Source organism: Zonotrichia leucophrys, chromosome 2, assembly GCF_028769735.1.
Source record: "Zonotrichia leucophrys gambelii isolate GWCS_2022_RI chromosome 2, RI_Zleu_2.0, whole genome shotgun sequence".
Taxonomy (NCBI): Eukaryota; Metazoa; Chordata; class Aves; order Passeriformes; family Passerellidae; genus Zonotrichia; species Zonotrichia leucophrys.
The window spans coordinates 130916162-130930165 of NC_088171.1; the positions used below are offsets into that span (position 1 = coordinate 130916162).

Genomic DNA, 14004 nt, shown 5'->3' on the forward strand with positions numbered 1-14004 from the left:
CTCTATACTGTAAAAGGAGCAAAACTGGCAGATAAAGTCATCTTAGCAGAAATGACATCTTGAAAAATTTCATTTCAACCAATAATACTACAGAGATATATTTATTAATGGAAATGTATATCTGTCAGGAAAGGTAAAGCATAAAGGAAGGAAAACATTCTATTCTTTAAAGTTTTGATTGGAGGAATTACAGGACTCCTATCTTTTTATTCTACTGCTGACCAACTTTCAATTAACTCTTTATTTGATTTAAGAAGTTCCTAAGCCATGAACAGTTGGAAGGAGATCCTGGAGGAAAAAATCACATGTTTGGTCTTTTCATATGCACCTCCCTAGGTAACATTACAGATCACTGTCAGGAGATCAGAAGTGAATTTCTGAACTTGACCTTACAGTGAGTTTCGGAGTGCATGGAACATTGTGCCTATTTTCTGAGGTTAAGCCAGTGCACAAAGAGGATGTGAGGTATATAGGACATGGCTTTAGAGATCCCACTCTGTTGGTATCTGTGAGGTCCATGCTGTTCACATTGCTGTCACCAGGTGTGTTTAAACTACCTGCCTTGATGAGGTACATGGAGGAGCTCTGAGATGCACAAACACACCACAGTGTTCAGGATGTTCACTACCCTGACTTTGGAACCATTCAAAGTGTAAAGATGGCATCATTTCACCACAGAACTGCCACCACATCTAACTCCAGCACATGATGAGGGGCATGGAACAGTCCTCAACTCAACTCCCTGGATGCAGCAAAATCAGATCCTGGATACATGCCCTGGAGCCTTCAGCCAAGTCTCTGAAGGGATGTGGCAGCTGTGGACAGGTCTCACCTGCCACCAGCAGGAAGCAGTGCAGGCTCAGCCAGGTGATGGCTGAGGAGGAAGGACAGGCACCAAGTCTGATCTGTCATTATTTCCAGCCTACCAGAATGATCATCCATGTAGAGAACAAAAGACCCAGTCCTTGATCCTCCTGTGCCTGAGGGAGCACAAACTTTGCCCTAGATGGCACCAATCCAGATTTCTGCATGCAGAGAGGAACCTGAGACCTGTGAAGCTGGAGGGAAAATGAGCAAGAGGAGACTGCTGCTGGCAGGTGAGGACATGTCCAGAGCTGCTTGTGTTCTCTGGCTCCTTGGGCACTGCACCTACCAACAGCAGGATCAAGGACTTCAGAACCCAGGTTTCCCCTTTTCCAGAACACTGCCAGTGTCCTAGGTTTCAGGATTCTTGTTCTCTCTCTCTTGCCCCCAGAGTCTGTCCTTGTGATTGCATAGGAACTCAGATGCCACAGAAAAAGACCTATGGCAGATACCTCCTAATTTAATGGAGTAAATTTGAAGGACAAAGTGCCCTTTCCTGGCACTTGGAGGAGCACATTCAAACACTGTGGTCTGATGAGCACAGATTCTTTCTCACAGTAGAAATGCCTGAATCTTTGTCTTATTGTCAGAATCAGCAGGTGTCACCCAGGAGAGGGGCCTGCACTCAGCAGTGAGTTTAGCTCACCCTGGTGCTCCCTGCTGGCTCCACAGTGGCTTCCTCCAGCTCAGCTCATGGGTGCTACACGATGCCATGGGGAGGCAGCTGGGCCCCCTGCTCATCATTCAGCAGGGAATGACACCTCAGTCATTCCAAACTGCTCCTCAAAGGCACCTCCTTCTCCTCTTAGAATGTGTAGAGACTCCAGACAACCAGTGCAGTGTTTGAGCTGCATTACCTCGAGCAATTTCTAGGTTTTTAGGAGCTGTAAAGGCTGTGCTGTGCTTGTTAGAAGTGATCTGAATTCTGCCCTCAAGAGGAAGAAGTATCCACAAAATACACCTCTACTAATAAAATATATACCTCTACTGCAGCCTCTTAAGACACTTCTGGTTGTGTGGCCATTTACTCTGGCTGCCTACATACGTCCTGTGAAATCTAAATTGTTTTGAATAGACCAGGTACACTTAAGGTAATGAAAGAAAAGAAGTGAAAATTGCTGCTGTAGCCACTAACCTCAACTGAACCTCTTGTAAAAGAGGCTCATGGATCAATATTTTGATTCTGACCATCAGTTTGGAGGCATTGCTTATACACTTGTTCTTGATCCCAACCACCTCCTTCCTGCACCTGGGGGGAAGCTGCTGCCATTGTCATTTGCAGCAGATGCAGGAGTCACAGGTTCCACTTTGCTGGTGACTGTGGCAGTTCTGGTTCAGAGCCAGAGCCCAGCAAACTGTGATGAGCTTGAAATTGAAGATCTGGTCTGCACATTCCTGCTCCCTGTCTCCAGTGTCTCCCTAACTGTGCTCCACCATGCCAAGTCCTAGTTGGCTCAAGCTAGTTCTTTCTCATTTAAGGCTTCATTGGGTTTTTTGAGCTGTGTCAGCTTCAATTAATCAGAGTGAAACTAGATATGCAGCACATTAAATGAGAAACTGACAGGGGTGTGTGATTTTTTTCCAGCCATGCTGTGCTTTCTATGGCTAGAAGGGCTGCACTTGGACCGCTGATAGGGTTATCCAGCCTGCTTGTCCTAGATGGCTTTCTGAGTTTTCTCCTTGGGTTTAAAGAAACCAGTTGAGTTTTTTAATTCTTATACCTTGCAGTGACATCCTACTTTCCTGCCTCTCTGGAGAGAAGATGCTGCTGGGGCTGGGCAGAGCTGCTGCCATGGGGCACCTGTGTGCACAGCAAACTGCAGCTCGAGCTCCCTCAAATCACTTCAGAAGTATTTCCTTGCCTTCCCCTCTCCTCTTGCAGAGGTGGGTGCTGCAGGGACAGGGAGGAGCAGCCAGCAAAGCCAGTCCCTGAGTGTGGAGTGATGAAGATCTCAAATCCCCATCACCTGCCTCAGCTCTGGAGTTAATCACTGGCCCTCAGCTTTGAGAGCAGGGGCCAGAAAGCTGCAGATCAGCAGCCTGCAGCCCTCCCTCAGTCCACTCTCCCAGCCTTATTTATCCAAGAGCCTCCTGACTGCCAGCTGAGGATTACTGCCTTGCTCTCTCCTGCAGGCTGCTTGTGCAAGCCACTGCTGCCAGCCACTAGGCAGCCCCTGGGTCACAACCTGCACAGCAGCAGCATTTTCTCCCTGGGAAAGAGAGGTGGACAATGAGAAGGAAAGCGTATTCTGCGCCTTTGAGCCCAGCACATTTACTCTAGAGTATAAAATTAGAGGGGAAGATGCTGCCCTGAATATCCTGTACTGGGAAAGGATCTGGATTTTTGCCCCTCCCTACATCCCTGGGACTAGTACTGCATAAGAGGTGTTGATGGACTGGGACAGGAATGTACCTACTCCACCACTTCTTTTTATCCCTCAGCAGAAGTCCAAGCCTGCTGTCTGTAGATTTCTTTATAAAGTTTTTCTATTTGAAGTAATATTTTCAAGTCCTGGGTGCATGTTATATTCAGCAGAGAGATCATCACATTATTGTCCCCTGTCCTGAGATGTCTGCCTGTCTTGTCTGCCCATCCCAGGGCAGGGACATGGGCAGATTCTGACCTAAGTTGCTGATATCAGTGTCAAAGTTTCCCTCAGTTTCTGTAGGTCATGCAGAGGATTTCAATCCTTGCTGTCATGTGGCCTGTGAAGTATCACACACACATCTCTGACATTATGACAGCAGTAAATAAAACAGAGCAACACCCACTGCTTGTTTGGGCTGTTGACATGTCAGGATGATGATCTGTGTGTCTGGAGAAGCTGAGCAGAAGGCTCAGGCAAAACCCTCTGGGAAGTCAAAATGAATTAGAGGGCTTTTCCATCTCCTGCTCTGAGATTATTAGCCTTTTAACAGCAGCAGTATTACATTGAGCAGCTCACACATTTCTAATTTTTCCTAGTCCAGCTTCTAAACTCCCTCAGGAAATAATGAAAAGAAAGATGAGACTAAATGGGCTCAGCTGAATGTCCAGCACAGGAGGAAGCCCAGCATTTTACCAGGTTCTGAGATGTACATTTTGGGGAGCCACACACACCACACACACTGGTGTGCACAGCAAGCTGCAGCTCGAGCAGCTTTTGCTCCTTCCAGTACCTCCCTCTGCCACAAGGTTAAGTCTTGGCAGAATTTCTTCCCCTTTGCTTCCTTTTCTAGAATAGAAAGGAAAATAAATAGCCTGTAGCTTTTTTCTAAGTGTTCAGGTAAATCCTTTCTGTGACTAATCAAACAGGTACTTCGGAGGCTCTGGTAATGCCCTTGGAACCACACTAAATCCTGGGATTAGAACTGATGTTGCACTAGTATTTCCAAGCAGTTTGCACCAGACTGGCTGTGGCTCTGCAGGTGGCAGGAATTTTCCCCACTGCTGGAAGAGAAAATTGAGAATTCTCCATAAACCAGGCACAGCTAGAAATAAATCTGAATATGAATATTGTGGGAATCCTGGTTTCTTGGAAGTCAAGGGAAACCTGTCATTAACTTCATTTGACTACTGTGACACAGCTGATAAGTTTTTTTTTCCAGATGATGTTTTCAGATCTTTTATGAGGGATCCTCTTACAGAAGAGAGAGGAAGGGAGTGACAAATTTTACATGTAAACTCTGTGTCTGCAGTTTTTTATTGTTTGCTATTGATAGGAGGATCAACATGAATGAGAGTAATGGCTATCAGTGTTTGTGTCATTGTTATTTGTCAACAGAAATACATACAGATAACTTTGGGACCTTCTTTAGAATAAAAAATTATGTATCTTCCTGTATTACATACACATGGTTTCAGTGCATAGAGCTAACCTGGAAAACACTAATTCAAAAAAGACAAATAAAAGTAGGAAAAGAGCAGAGCATGTGGAAGTTTTTCTGATGATTTATCTCATAATAAAACATTTCATTACATTTGAACAAATACAGTCATGCTTAAAGAATAGAAAAAGGAAATTATCTTCTGCCAGCTATTTCCAGTAACCATAAAAGTCAGTAGCTTGACTCAACTGCCTTTACTCAGTAAGGCACCAAACCAGAGGGAGTCAAAGAATAAAAGGAGACATTAATTCAAGTGTTCATTCGTAATTTAACTGCCTGTGAAATGTTCCCTTTACCAAATGGAAATGAGGTTGCTCGGCCCATAAGCCATCCTTTCACAGTCTTGCACGGTTCACTTCAGAAGCCTTGATAAAAATATACAGAAAATACAATTTTCAAGTGTAGATGGAAATCCCCAATGTACTTTATCTGACAGCTACTGCATTACAAAACAGAATTACAATTTGAAAGCCTTGGGCACTGGCAGGCCTCTGATGTCAGCTATATAAAACCACACTGACAGACAGTTATTACCAAGGTTAATCTCTGAGAATTAGGACAAGGCAGTCAGTTTTAATATGTCAGAATCAGCTAGGAGCCCATCTGTATCTACTGTGGTCCTTACTTTCTTAAATCCAGTTATATAAAAAGATTTTTAGTCGGAAGTTGTAGGTGGGTTTTCAATGAAGACACAATAAAGTTGCAATCACCCCTTATCATTAGTTCAGTGTAGATCCTCAAGGCATATTTGTATAAAGACCTTGTGGAAATAAGCATCCCTTCAATGATACCCAGCATCGCTGACACAACAATGGGCAAATTTTTTCTCTCATGTGTGGGGCTATTGCTTCTCCTACAGACATTGTTATTGACTTCAGCAGGAATGACGAAAGGACTTAGAACCTTTAGCTGTGGATGGGGGAATTCTGAACAGAAAGACACCAGGGTGACTAGCAACAGACCTTGTTTCAGACTACTATGAGAAATGTTGAATGTAACCATTGTGAGCAGAAATGAAAATAAACAGACATTTTTATCAAAATCACATGGAGGGAAAACTTTACTAGATATGAATTAATTAAATCAACAAACCACCAAATAATTTGGAAAAGTTATGGAACAAGGAAACATTCTCAAAGGACAGAAGGTTTTGTAGGAGACATAAATGGCCTAGCTTACCCTTCTCTGAAACCATATTAAAGATTTTCTATGATGCCTTTCAGTAAGAGAAGGAATTGCTCTGTGTTATTGCTAATATGCCTGTGACTGTACAGTTGATATTTGCATTTGCATCTATTTGAGCAGGTTTGTGCAGGTCATGCCAGATGCACAGGGGGTGCATGAACACATCCAGCATGAAGGAACACACTCAGCTGTCTGAACAGCAGCATGGGTTCCTGTGCATGTGCAGGCACTTGGGATGTGGTGCTGCAAGATGCAGAGACTCCGTATCTCCCTCTGGCCTGCAAAATTCCCCTGGGGATTTCAGCACCATGCTCAGGGATACATCTCCCTGCCAAGTCAGGACACAGCAGAGCAGATGGATTGATTACTAGTAGGTAGGTGGCAGATAAGGTTACTACTAGGAAGCAAGTTTGAACTGTGTCATGACACCGTTCACAATAAAAATGCATCTGCAAGATACAAAGGTGAAGCAATAATTAAAAGGACAGTAATTACTGAAATGATAGGACAGTTACATAAACGCTGGAGCAATGAGTGCTAGTAATTAGGGAATTTGTACTTACTGGCATCATCCATAAATTCAAATTCACCCCCTAATTCAGCACTAGTCAGGTGGTATTGGTCAGGATCAGTCAGGGCACTCAGCAGAATCAGCAAGACCACCGAATTTATAATCTACAGAGAAGAAAAAGGGAAAAGGATCAGTCTGTGAAAGTAATCCATGAAAAACCTCTGGGCAGCACACACCCACCATGTTTCACACCACCTGATAGAGACTGTTTTCCAACTGTACAACTGTAGTATTTAACACTGTAATCAATTTCCCTAAGTTTGTAAACGGGACTGACTTCTTCCCTCAGCAGCAGCATGAAAATTAAACAAAATGTAGATTGCTTCTTTTCATTCTGACTCTATTCCACACCAGAAAAGTTACTGCTGCTCTTTCAGACTATAAAACACATTAGCCAGTCCTTCCGAGATTATTACAAATGGGTGCTGAAATCAAGGACTATCAGCATGGCAGAACCAGAATTGGGGGACAGACCCTGTAAAACTGCTAGATGACCAAAGAGAAGCTCAGTTACTGGAAAGGGCTGTGTTCTAAGAGGCCAGGAGTGAGGTGCTGGTTCAGGAGCTGCTAAATGAGGAGGCCTGGGAGGGTGGCAATGTGAGCCCCGTGTCTGATGCTCACATTCCTGTGTCATATGGCACAGATGGACATTCACAACAACCAAGGCCTCGGCTATGAAATGCAGTAAGTGAATGAAATGCCAAGAATACCAAGTGATCCAGCAGAAGCGGATTGTCAACAATCAGCTATGGACGGATTGGAGAGGTAGCCAAGAACTGTATTTTAAAACAAATCTGAACAAAATGCTCGTATTACTTTGAAGTGAAGAGAGCTAATTGCAGAAAAGAAGATTGCTAAGCATGAAACAATACAGCCAGGCTAAAAGCTTATTCTACAAAACTAGGAAGATAACTGGTGAAGAAGAAAAAGGAAAGGAGAAAGCTGAAAACAGTACGCTTGGAAAGATGGATTTCATTGCTTTGGTTCTCACTTCAAAGTCATCCTAATCTGATCACAGGTTACTAACAGCAACAAGAAGGTGTAGGTGTAGCACAGGTTATTTCAAGACATAACAGGCTAGAAAATTTATCAGGTAAGATAAATCCTTTTTGATAGGTTAATTCCATCAAGTCCAGCTGATACCAGATCTGTTAGCAATCTTTGAAAACTGCTGAGAATAGACTGAGTTCACAAGACAAGAAAAGAGCAAGCACAGTTTATGCAATTTCAAAGCAGGAAGGTCATGTAATGAATTTCTAGATAGACTGAGAACAAAATAAGAACAGATAATCAAGCAGTCTCCCCATTAACACTTCAAATTTGTATGGTGACAAATAACAATCACCATGGGCTTGTCAAGGACAAACTGTAAGTAATTTATCTTATTTTCCTTCTCTGACAGACCAAGAGGCCTTATGGATATGGCAGAAGCCGTAGATCACATATCTGCATCTTAGCTCTCTTTTTGACTTTTTGAGATTCTCACAAACGAGCCCGGAAAACCTGGTTTGGTTGAATGTGCAGTTATGCCAGCTGCATAACTGTGCTGAAAAAACAGCTGTGACAGATTTAAGGATTCACAGCCAGCAAGATACATTGATTAGGGTTTTCCAGTATCATTGAGAGACTTGTTAAGTCACTTGTAACCTCTACCTTTCTCTAATTTGCAGACAAGTTGTAAGCACTTTGTGAAATAAGATTACAATTATTTTGACCAACTAGAGCAGAATTCAGACAACAGAGCACAATTCAGCACCAAAAAGCATAGAGAAACACATTTGTGAAGAATTTCAGAAGAACATGAGGCAAAAACACTGAGTAAGTGACAACTGCTCAGAAAGGAGTCTGAGTATGACAGTGAATTAACTGAACACAGCTCAGTGGAATCCCACAAGCTCAGCTTTGTGGCTTCATGGTGCTGGGCAGTGCTGCAGAAACCTGGGCAGTAGATGCACAAACTATCCTCCCACTTGCCCTCCATGGGCCTGTGCACAAAGGATTCAAAGTCCTTCTAAAATGTACAAGGAAAAACCCTGGGGAGGATCCTGCATCAGAGGGCAGTGAGACATCTGGAATGTAGGACAGGTAGGGAACAACCAGGGGCTGCTTAGAAAGGAAAAGGGGAGATGCTCTCAGTCTTTTATGAGCAGAAAGGCGGGGGAAAAGAACAAGGCAATAGATCCACTGGGTAAACAGATCTGAATTATAGCAAAAGAAAATTTAAGTTAATGTGGCGAACAATTAGCAAAGAAGCAGATAGAGATTGTCTGGAGGGGGTTAGAGATTGTCATTACTGCATTTTTACATAGAGTAGTTAAATAGCTCTGTGTGGGGAATGCTGTAGCATGGTCTTGTCTTTCTCTTGGTTTTGAAGACATCAGATGGTTATCAAAATTCAAAGTACATTCCATAAATCTTACTGGGTTTTAACATCATGTATAAATCCATATCACACTTAGTTCTTGTTTTATACTCCTTTGTGGAAAGCTAGAAGATATAAGCCAGTAATAAATATGTTACCTAAGAAGACTACTCAAAATATCCAGGGAATCAGAAACCACAAATGCATAGTGTTGCTATTTAAAGACATATTTTTGGGTACAGATATAGCCATGAAAATTCATAAAATACTGACCTACACACTCTACTTTCTCCTTATGGATATGTCCTGATTAGATTATGTGATTGTCAGCATTGCCTTAAATTCTGTATGAGACATAGATTGTGTTTGCCTGATCTGAAGTCTGCTGCAGTCAGTAGGAATCTCTCTAATGCTCTTTAGTGCATTACTTTTCTGTTCTATCAGTTTGTTCTCTAGAGATGCTCATAATCATCTGAGCACTTTCCAGCTGTGCTGTCAGCAGTGCAAGTGAAATACACCATGTGCTTGTTTGCTCCCTCTTTCTCCCAGAAATGTGGGCACAGTTGGGTGTATTGTGTTCATTAGGGTTTTCCTTTTGTTTTGAAAGTGATGTGACTGTTGAATTTTGAAAAAATGCTCTAATGCATTAATTATGTCTGTCTAAAAACTTCCTAATGTAATGTTTTCCAAGGACACACAATCAAGGACAAGAGCATAAAAAATTATTCCCTGTTGGTATATGCAGTTAGTATGAGAGTTGAAATCTCCATTCTAGGAAAAGCAAAAGAGATTCCTGTGCTCTTTTGATAGGGCCAAAATTTCCTTCAAGATGTTTTACATTTCTTCAGCAACAAATAGGGTAACAACCAATCAGCAATGCTTAGAAAGCATTTTTATTATGCAAAGTTGCAGGAAGCTGCTAAACCCTGTACCTTCCCAGTGAGACACACTGTCCTTCTTTCATGAATGGAGAAACTGAAACCATGGCCATACACCAGTGGGGTTGCAGCAGGATGCTCTCCCTGGAATGGGGTAAAATAACTTGAGCAGTGTCCTGTTTGCAATGCTGTCGGTGGTGAACAAAGAAGGGGATTCATGCTGCCTTTGGTATTGAACAATAGCTGAAGCCAAGTCTGACTCAATCCCAAAGTTAAACACTCTGACAGTGAGATGACAATGTGGCAGACCTGCTAAAATACCTGGATAAAGGAACAAACGAGTGCCACTGCTGATAGTTTATCTAAAGCTCTGAGCTGACACAGCTGGCCTGGAGACAGAATGGCTGACAGACAATCACCCAGCTCCAAATTGAACAGCAGGGCCTTCTACCACAGCCCTTCCTGCAGTGCATGTGTGGGGACCTATCCCCTGAGTGGGGATGCTCTTTGAGGTTACCTTTCAAGGCTGAGTGAAAGAAACTGGCCCTTGGTCACTGATATGGGTGGGTAACATCGATCTGTTAATAACAATTAAATATCAATTAATTTTTTTTGCTAGCTTTAATACAATTGTTTCAATATTGCTTTGTTGTGTACTATAATAGTTGTTATATCTCCTATACTGTGTTATAGTGTATAATAATATACTGTGTTATAGTATATAATAATTCTGGCTAAGATTGTTTTGTCTAATCATTATAATAATAAAAACATTATATTTATTTATTTAAATATATCTGGTTTGCTGTCCTTCATCCTGTGGGACAAAGTTGTATAAAGGTTCAGTTATAAATAAATATGAAGGTTTGCTGTCCTTCATCCTGTGGGACAAAGTTGTATAAAGGTTCAGTTATACCTATATAATCCTTTAGACATAAACTGTTGATGAAGTCTGGGGTTAAGACTGGATCCAGCCATACGCAGACTCTATGAGGGGTTAAAAACAAGGGGATCCTTTCTATACCTGGTAACTCAACAGGAGGGTTTCTTTAATAAACCTTTTATCTGAAGCTCCCACTCTACCCCTGACAATAAGGTGCTCAATAAGAATAAAATGCAAGACTTTGCACTATCAAGTCAGAACTGTGACCACTACAGCTGATAGCACCCAGTGCTGCCAGGGGCTCAGGAGAGGAGCTCCAGGGACACCCACAGCCCTATCTGACCTGCACAGCCCCAACCTGGGCCTGTCCCCACCCCTGCCCATGGCCCAGAGCCCATCCAGGGCAGCCTGGGCTCACCAGGCTCTGTCCCAAGGGTACAGGACACGCCAGTCCCCAGCCATGCTCCAAGCTGTGGCCCTGGCCCCAGCCCTCTCTGCTTTTGGTTGCCCCCTGGTTTATCCCCTGCCCTGCTGGGGCTGGTGTGATCAGCCCCAGTTCTGCTCTGGGCTCAGTCCCTGCAGGATGGTGTTCAGAGTGCCCTAACAACACACTGGACAAAGAACCTACAGGAAGTCCTAAAAATGCCCAACTGTGCCCTTATTCTGATATGGAAATAAAATAATTACCTTTAAAAAATCCGAAATCTTACTTCTCTGGCAGCCGGATGGAATTACATCCACTTTTTTAATCAATGAAGGAAATTTTGGCCCTATCAAAATAACAAATAATGATTTATAGAAAATAATAAATAATGCTTTAGAGAAACCACAGAATGTATGAAGCCAAGGAGAAAGAGGAAATATTGTGGAAGAGACATCCAGATGTTGGAGCAGTAACTGGAGTTCCTGCTGTAGGCTTATAAAACATAATTTCAGGTTTGAGTAGAAGACACTTTAAACAGCAACTGCTGTATGAGGAAGGTGCATACAGGCATGAGGAAGGTGCATACAGGCATGAACATGACAGGCAGCAGGTGATGAGACTGGGACTGACCACCAGCCATTGATGCTGCTTCCACTGCACTGTGATAAAGAACCAGCAGATTAGGCACAACGTGAGGCAGTTCTGCTGGAGAGGATGTCCAGTGTTTAGGATGCAAGGACACAACCTCACGTCTTCCACAGGCAGCACCCAGCAATTATAAACTATATAATGCACAAAAATTTTGGACTTCTACAGTCAATAAGTCACCTTTTCTCCATGTCATTGGCTACAGAGGTCAGCAATGAACTGTGGTGACCCACGGGAATAAAATGCAGGGGAGAGGTGTCAGAAACCACTGCAGCAACAGGTGATCAGAAAACAAATATCACTGTCATTTCAGACCTTTTGTAGAAGTGCAGCTGCATGCTATCTATCCCAGATTATCTAAAATAAAATTAGTTCCAGTAGCTCCTAAGAGCATGCCATTAACAGCAATCTACTGATGATCCCTAACTCAAGCAGACACAGAAATGCTTTGGCCAGCAACTTACACAAATGTCTGTAAACACTGAAAGAATTGCTAGGAGTTACAATGGCTTGCCAGGAGATACAATGGCTTTCAGTCAAGAGTTAAAATAAAATAGCTTTGTTAAAGGAGTTTAGAAGAAGAAATATTATGCTCACTTTAAATCAATACACTGCATTAAAAACAGTGATGTTTCTATTGAAGTCTACAGGTTCCCCTGTACAAATATTCTACTGCAGCTCTCCCAAGGCTTTCTAATGCAGTGAAGAGATGTGAAAAATGACAATCAATTGTTTTTAAAATTTTTAAAAGTTTAATAGTAATAAAATGGTTAAAAATAATAGTAACACAATTAGAGTAATAACAATTTGGACAAATTGAATTAGGACAATATGAGACAATAAATACAATGAATTACGGACGTCCGGGCACCTTTTTCTGGGCAGCACAAGCTTGAAAAAGGACACTCGTTAACAGAGTATTAACCCTTAAGAACAACTGCCCGTTGCATATTCATACACTTCATACATGATGCATAAATTTCATTCAAATACAGGATTCTGTCTGGTCAGTGTCAACTTCTTCCTCCGAATCCTAACAGTGCCTTGGGGAAGAAGTTCGTTTCTTCTGATAAGAGGGCAATAAATTCTTTTTCTCTGAAAGCTTTAGGTGTCCTGTGGCTGCTATCTCGCTGCGAGTCCTTTCTTAAAAAAAAGTATCCTGCATAGCATAGTTTCTATTTTAACAATTTTTATAACCTAAAACTATATTTAACACAGTACTTAAGAAAGTTAATACAGCATTACTTTCTAACACAACACATATAATATTCATTTTAATATTTGTGAAAAGCCAATCATGAAATACATGCATTTTTCACAGAGAGATACCTATATTTACAGGAAAAAAAGAAGAGCTCCCCCAGTTTTATTTCCATTGAGGGTTCAATCTGTAACTGAATCCATGCATGTAGCAGTCTGAGCGTTATGGGTGGTGAAAGATATTTGTTCAGTTTTAATTCTGTGACTGCTTTCAGCCTCACTGAACTCAAGAGAGATTCACTTATGTACTCTCCTTAAATCTCAGCATTGATGGAGAACTAACTCCCTGCCTATGTCCCTTTTTGCAGTTCCAGAGCTGCTTTCATGACACTGGGAAGCCCTGTAATATGTAGGAACTGGCACACAGAGTTCTAGCATATTTTTAGTATCCCACAAAACTGGCATGGTTTAGTTTGTTGTCCTCTACAGACATACTAAGGAAGCAAACTGCCAAGGACATTAATTTTAGTAGTAAGAAATCCTAAAGATTTTTAGTAAAACTTAAGAAAATCTCAAGCAGAACCCCTGTACCCTCTTCTCTGTCTCCAAAAAACTCTGTTCTATACAGAAATTATAGAAACAAAACATCAGTCTTAAACTACTTTTGCTCCTTGAAACTAAACAGAAGAGTATTTTCTAGCACTTGGATATTTGAAGTCAGTATCACTATCAGAAAAAGTAAGAATGAATGGAAAATGTCTATTTAAGAATCTCAATGTCTAATTCTCTCTATCTACCTTTCCGTTTTTACTAGGCATGTTCTTTGCATATTTTAATTTTTGTTTTCTTTAGTCATAGAAGATCTTAATAAAAGCAAGAACAATTTTGTTCATCAAAAGGACAAAAGAACTCTACAAAGGAAAAAAATCAGAGTCAGGATTTAACCAGCTCATGGTAGATTTGCACTATCTGGGGTGCATTCCCCAAACTTCTCTGTTAGTGTAGATAATGAATTAAGGTTTATTGTCCCATATAGGAAGATTTTTCTGTCCGTTCTCTGTCTCCCTGTTAGACAAAGTTTTGTGTTTGTAAGTGTTCATTGGGGGCTTTTTCTGAACTCTG

At 41.7% G+C, this 14004-nt stretch overlaps 1 protein-coding gene across 1 annotated transcript in view; it reads right to left on the minus strand.

Annotated features, from left to right (window-relative positions):
* LAPTM4B (lysosomal protein transmembrane 4 beta) overlaps positions 1-14004 on the minus strand; it is a 60795-nt gene that overhangs the window by 35572 nt on the left and 11219 nt on the right. Inside the window, exon 2 of the mRNA XM_064706450.1 lies at positions 6480-6591. Within this exon, the coding sequence (XP_064562520.1) occupies positions 6480-6591 (112 nt within the window). The remainder of the gene's footprint in view (positions 1-6479; positions 6592-14004) is intronic.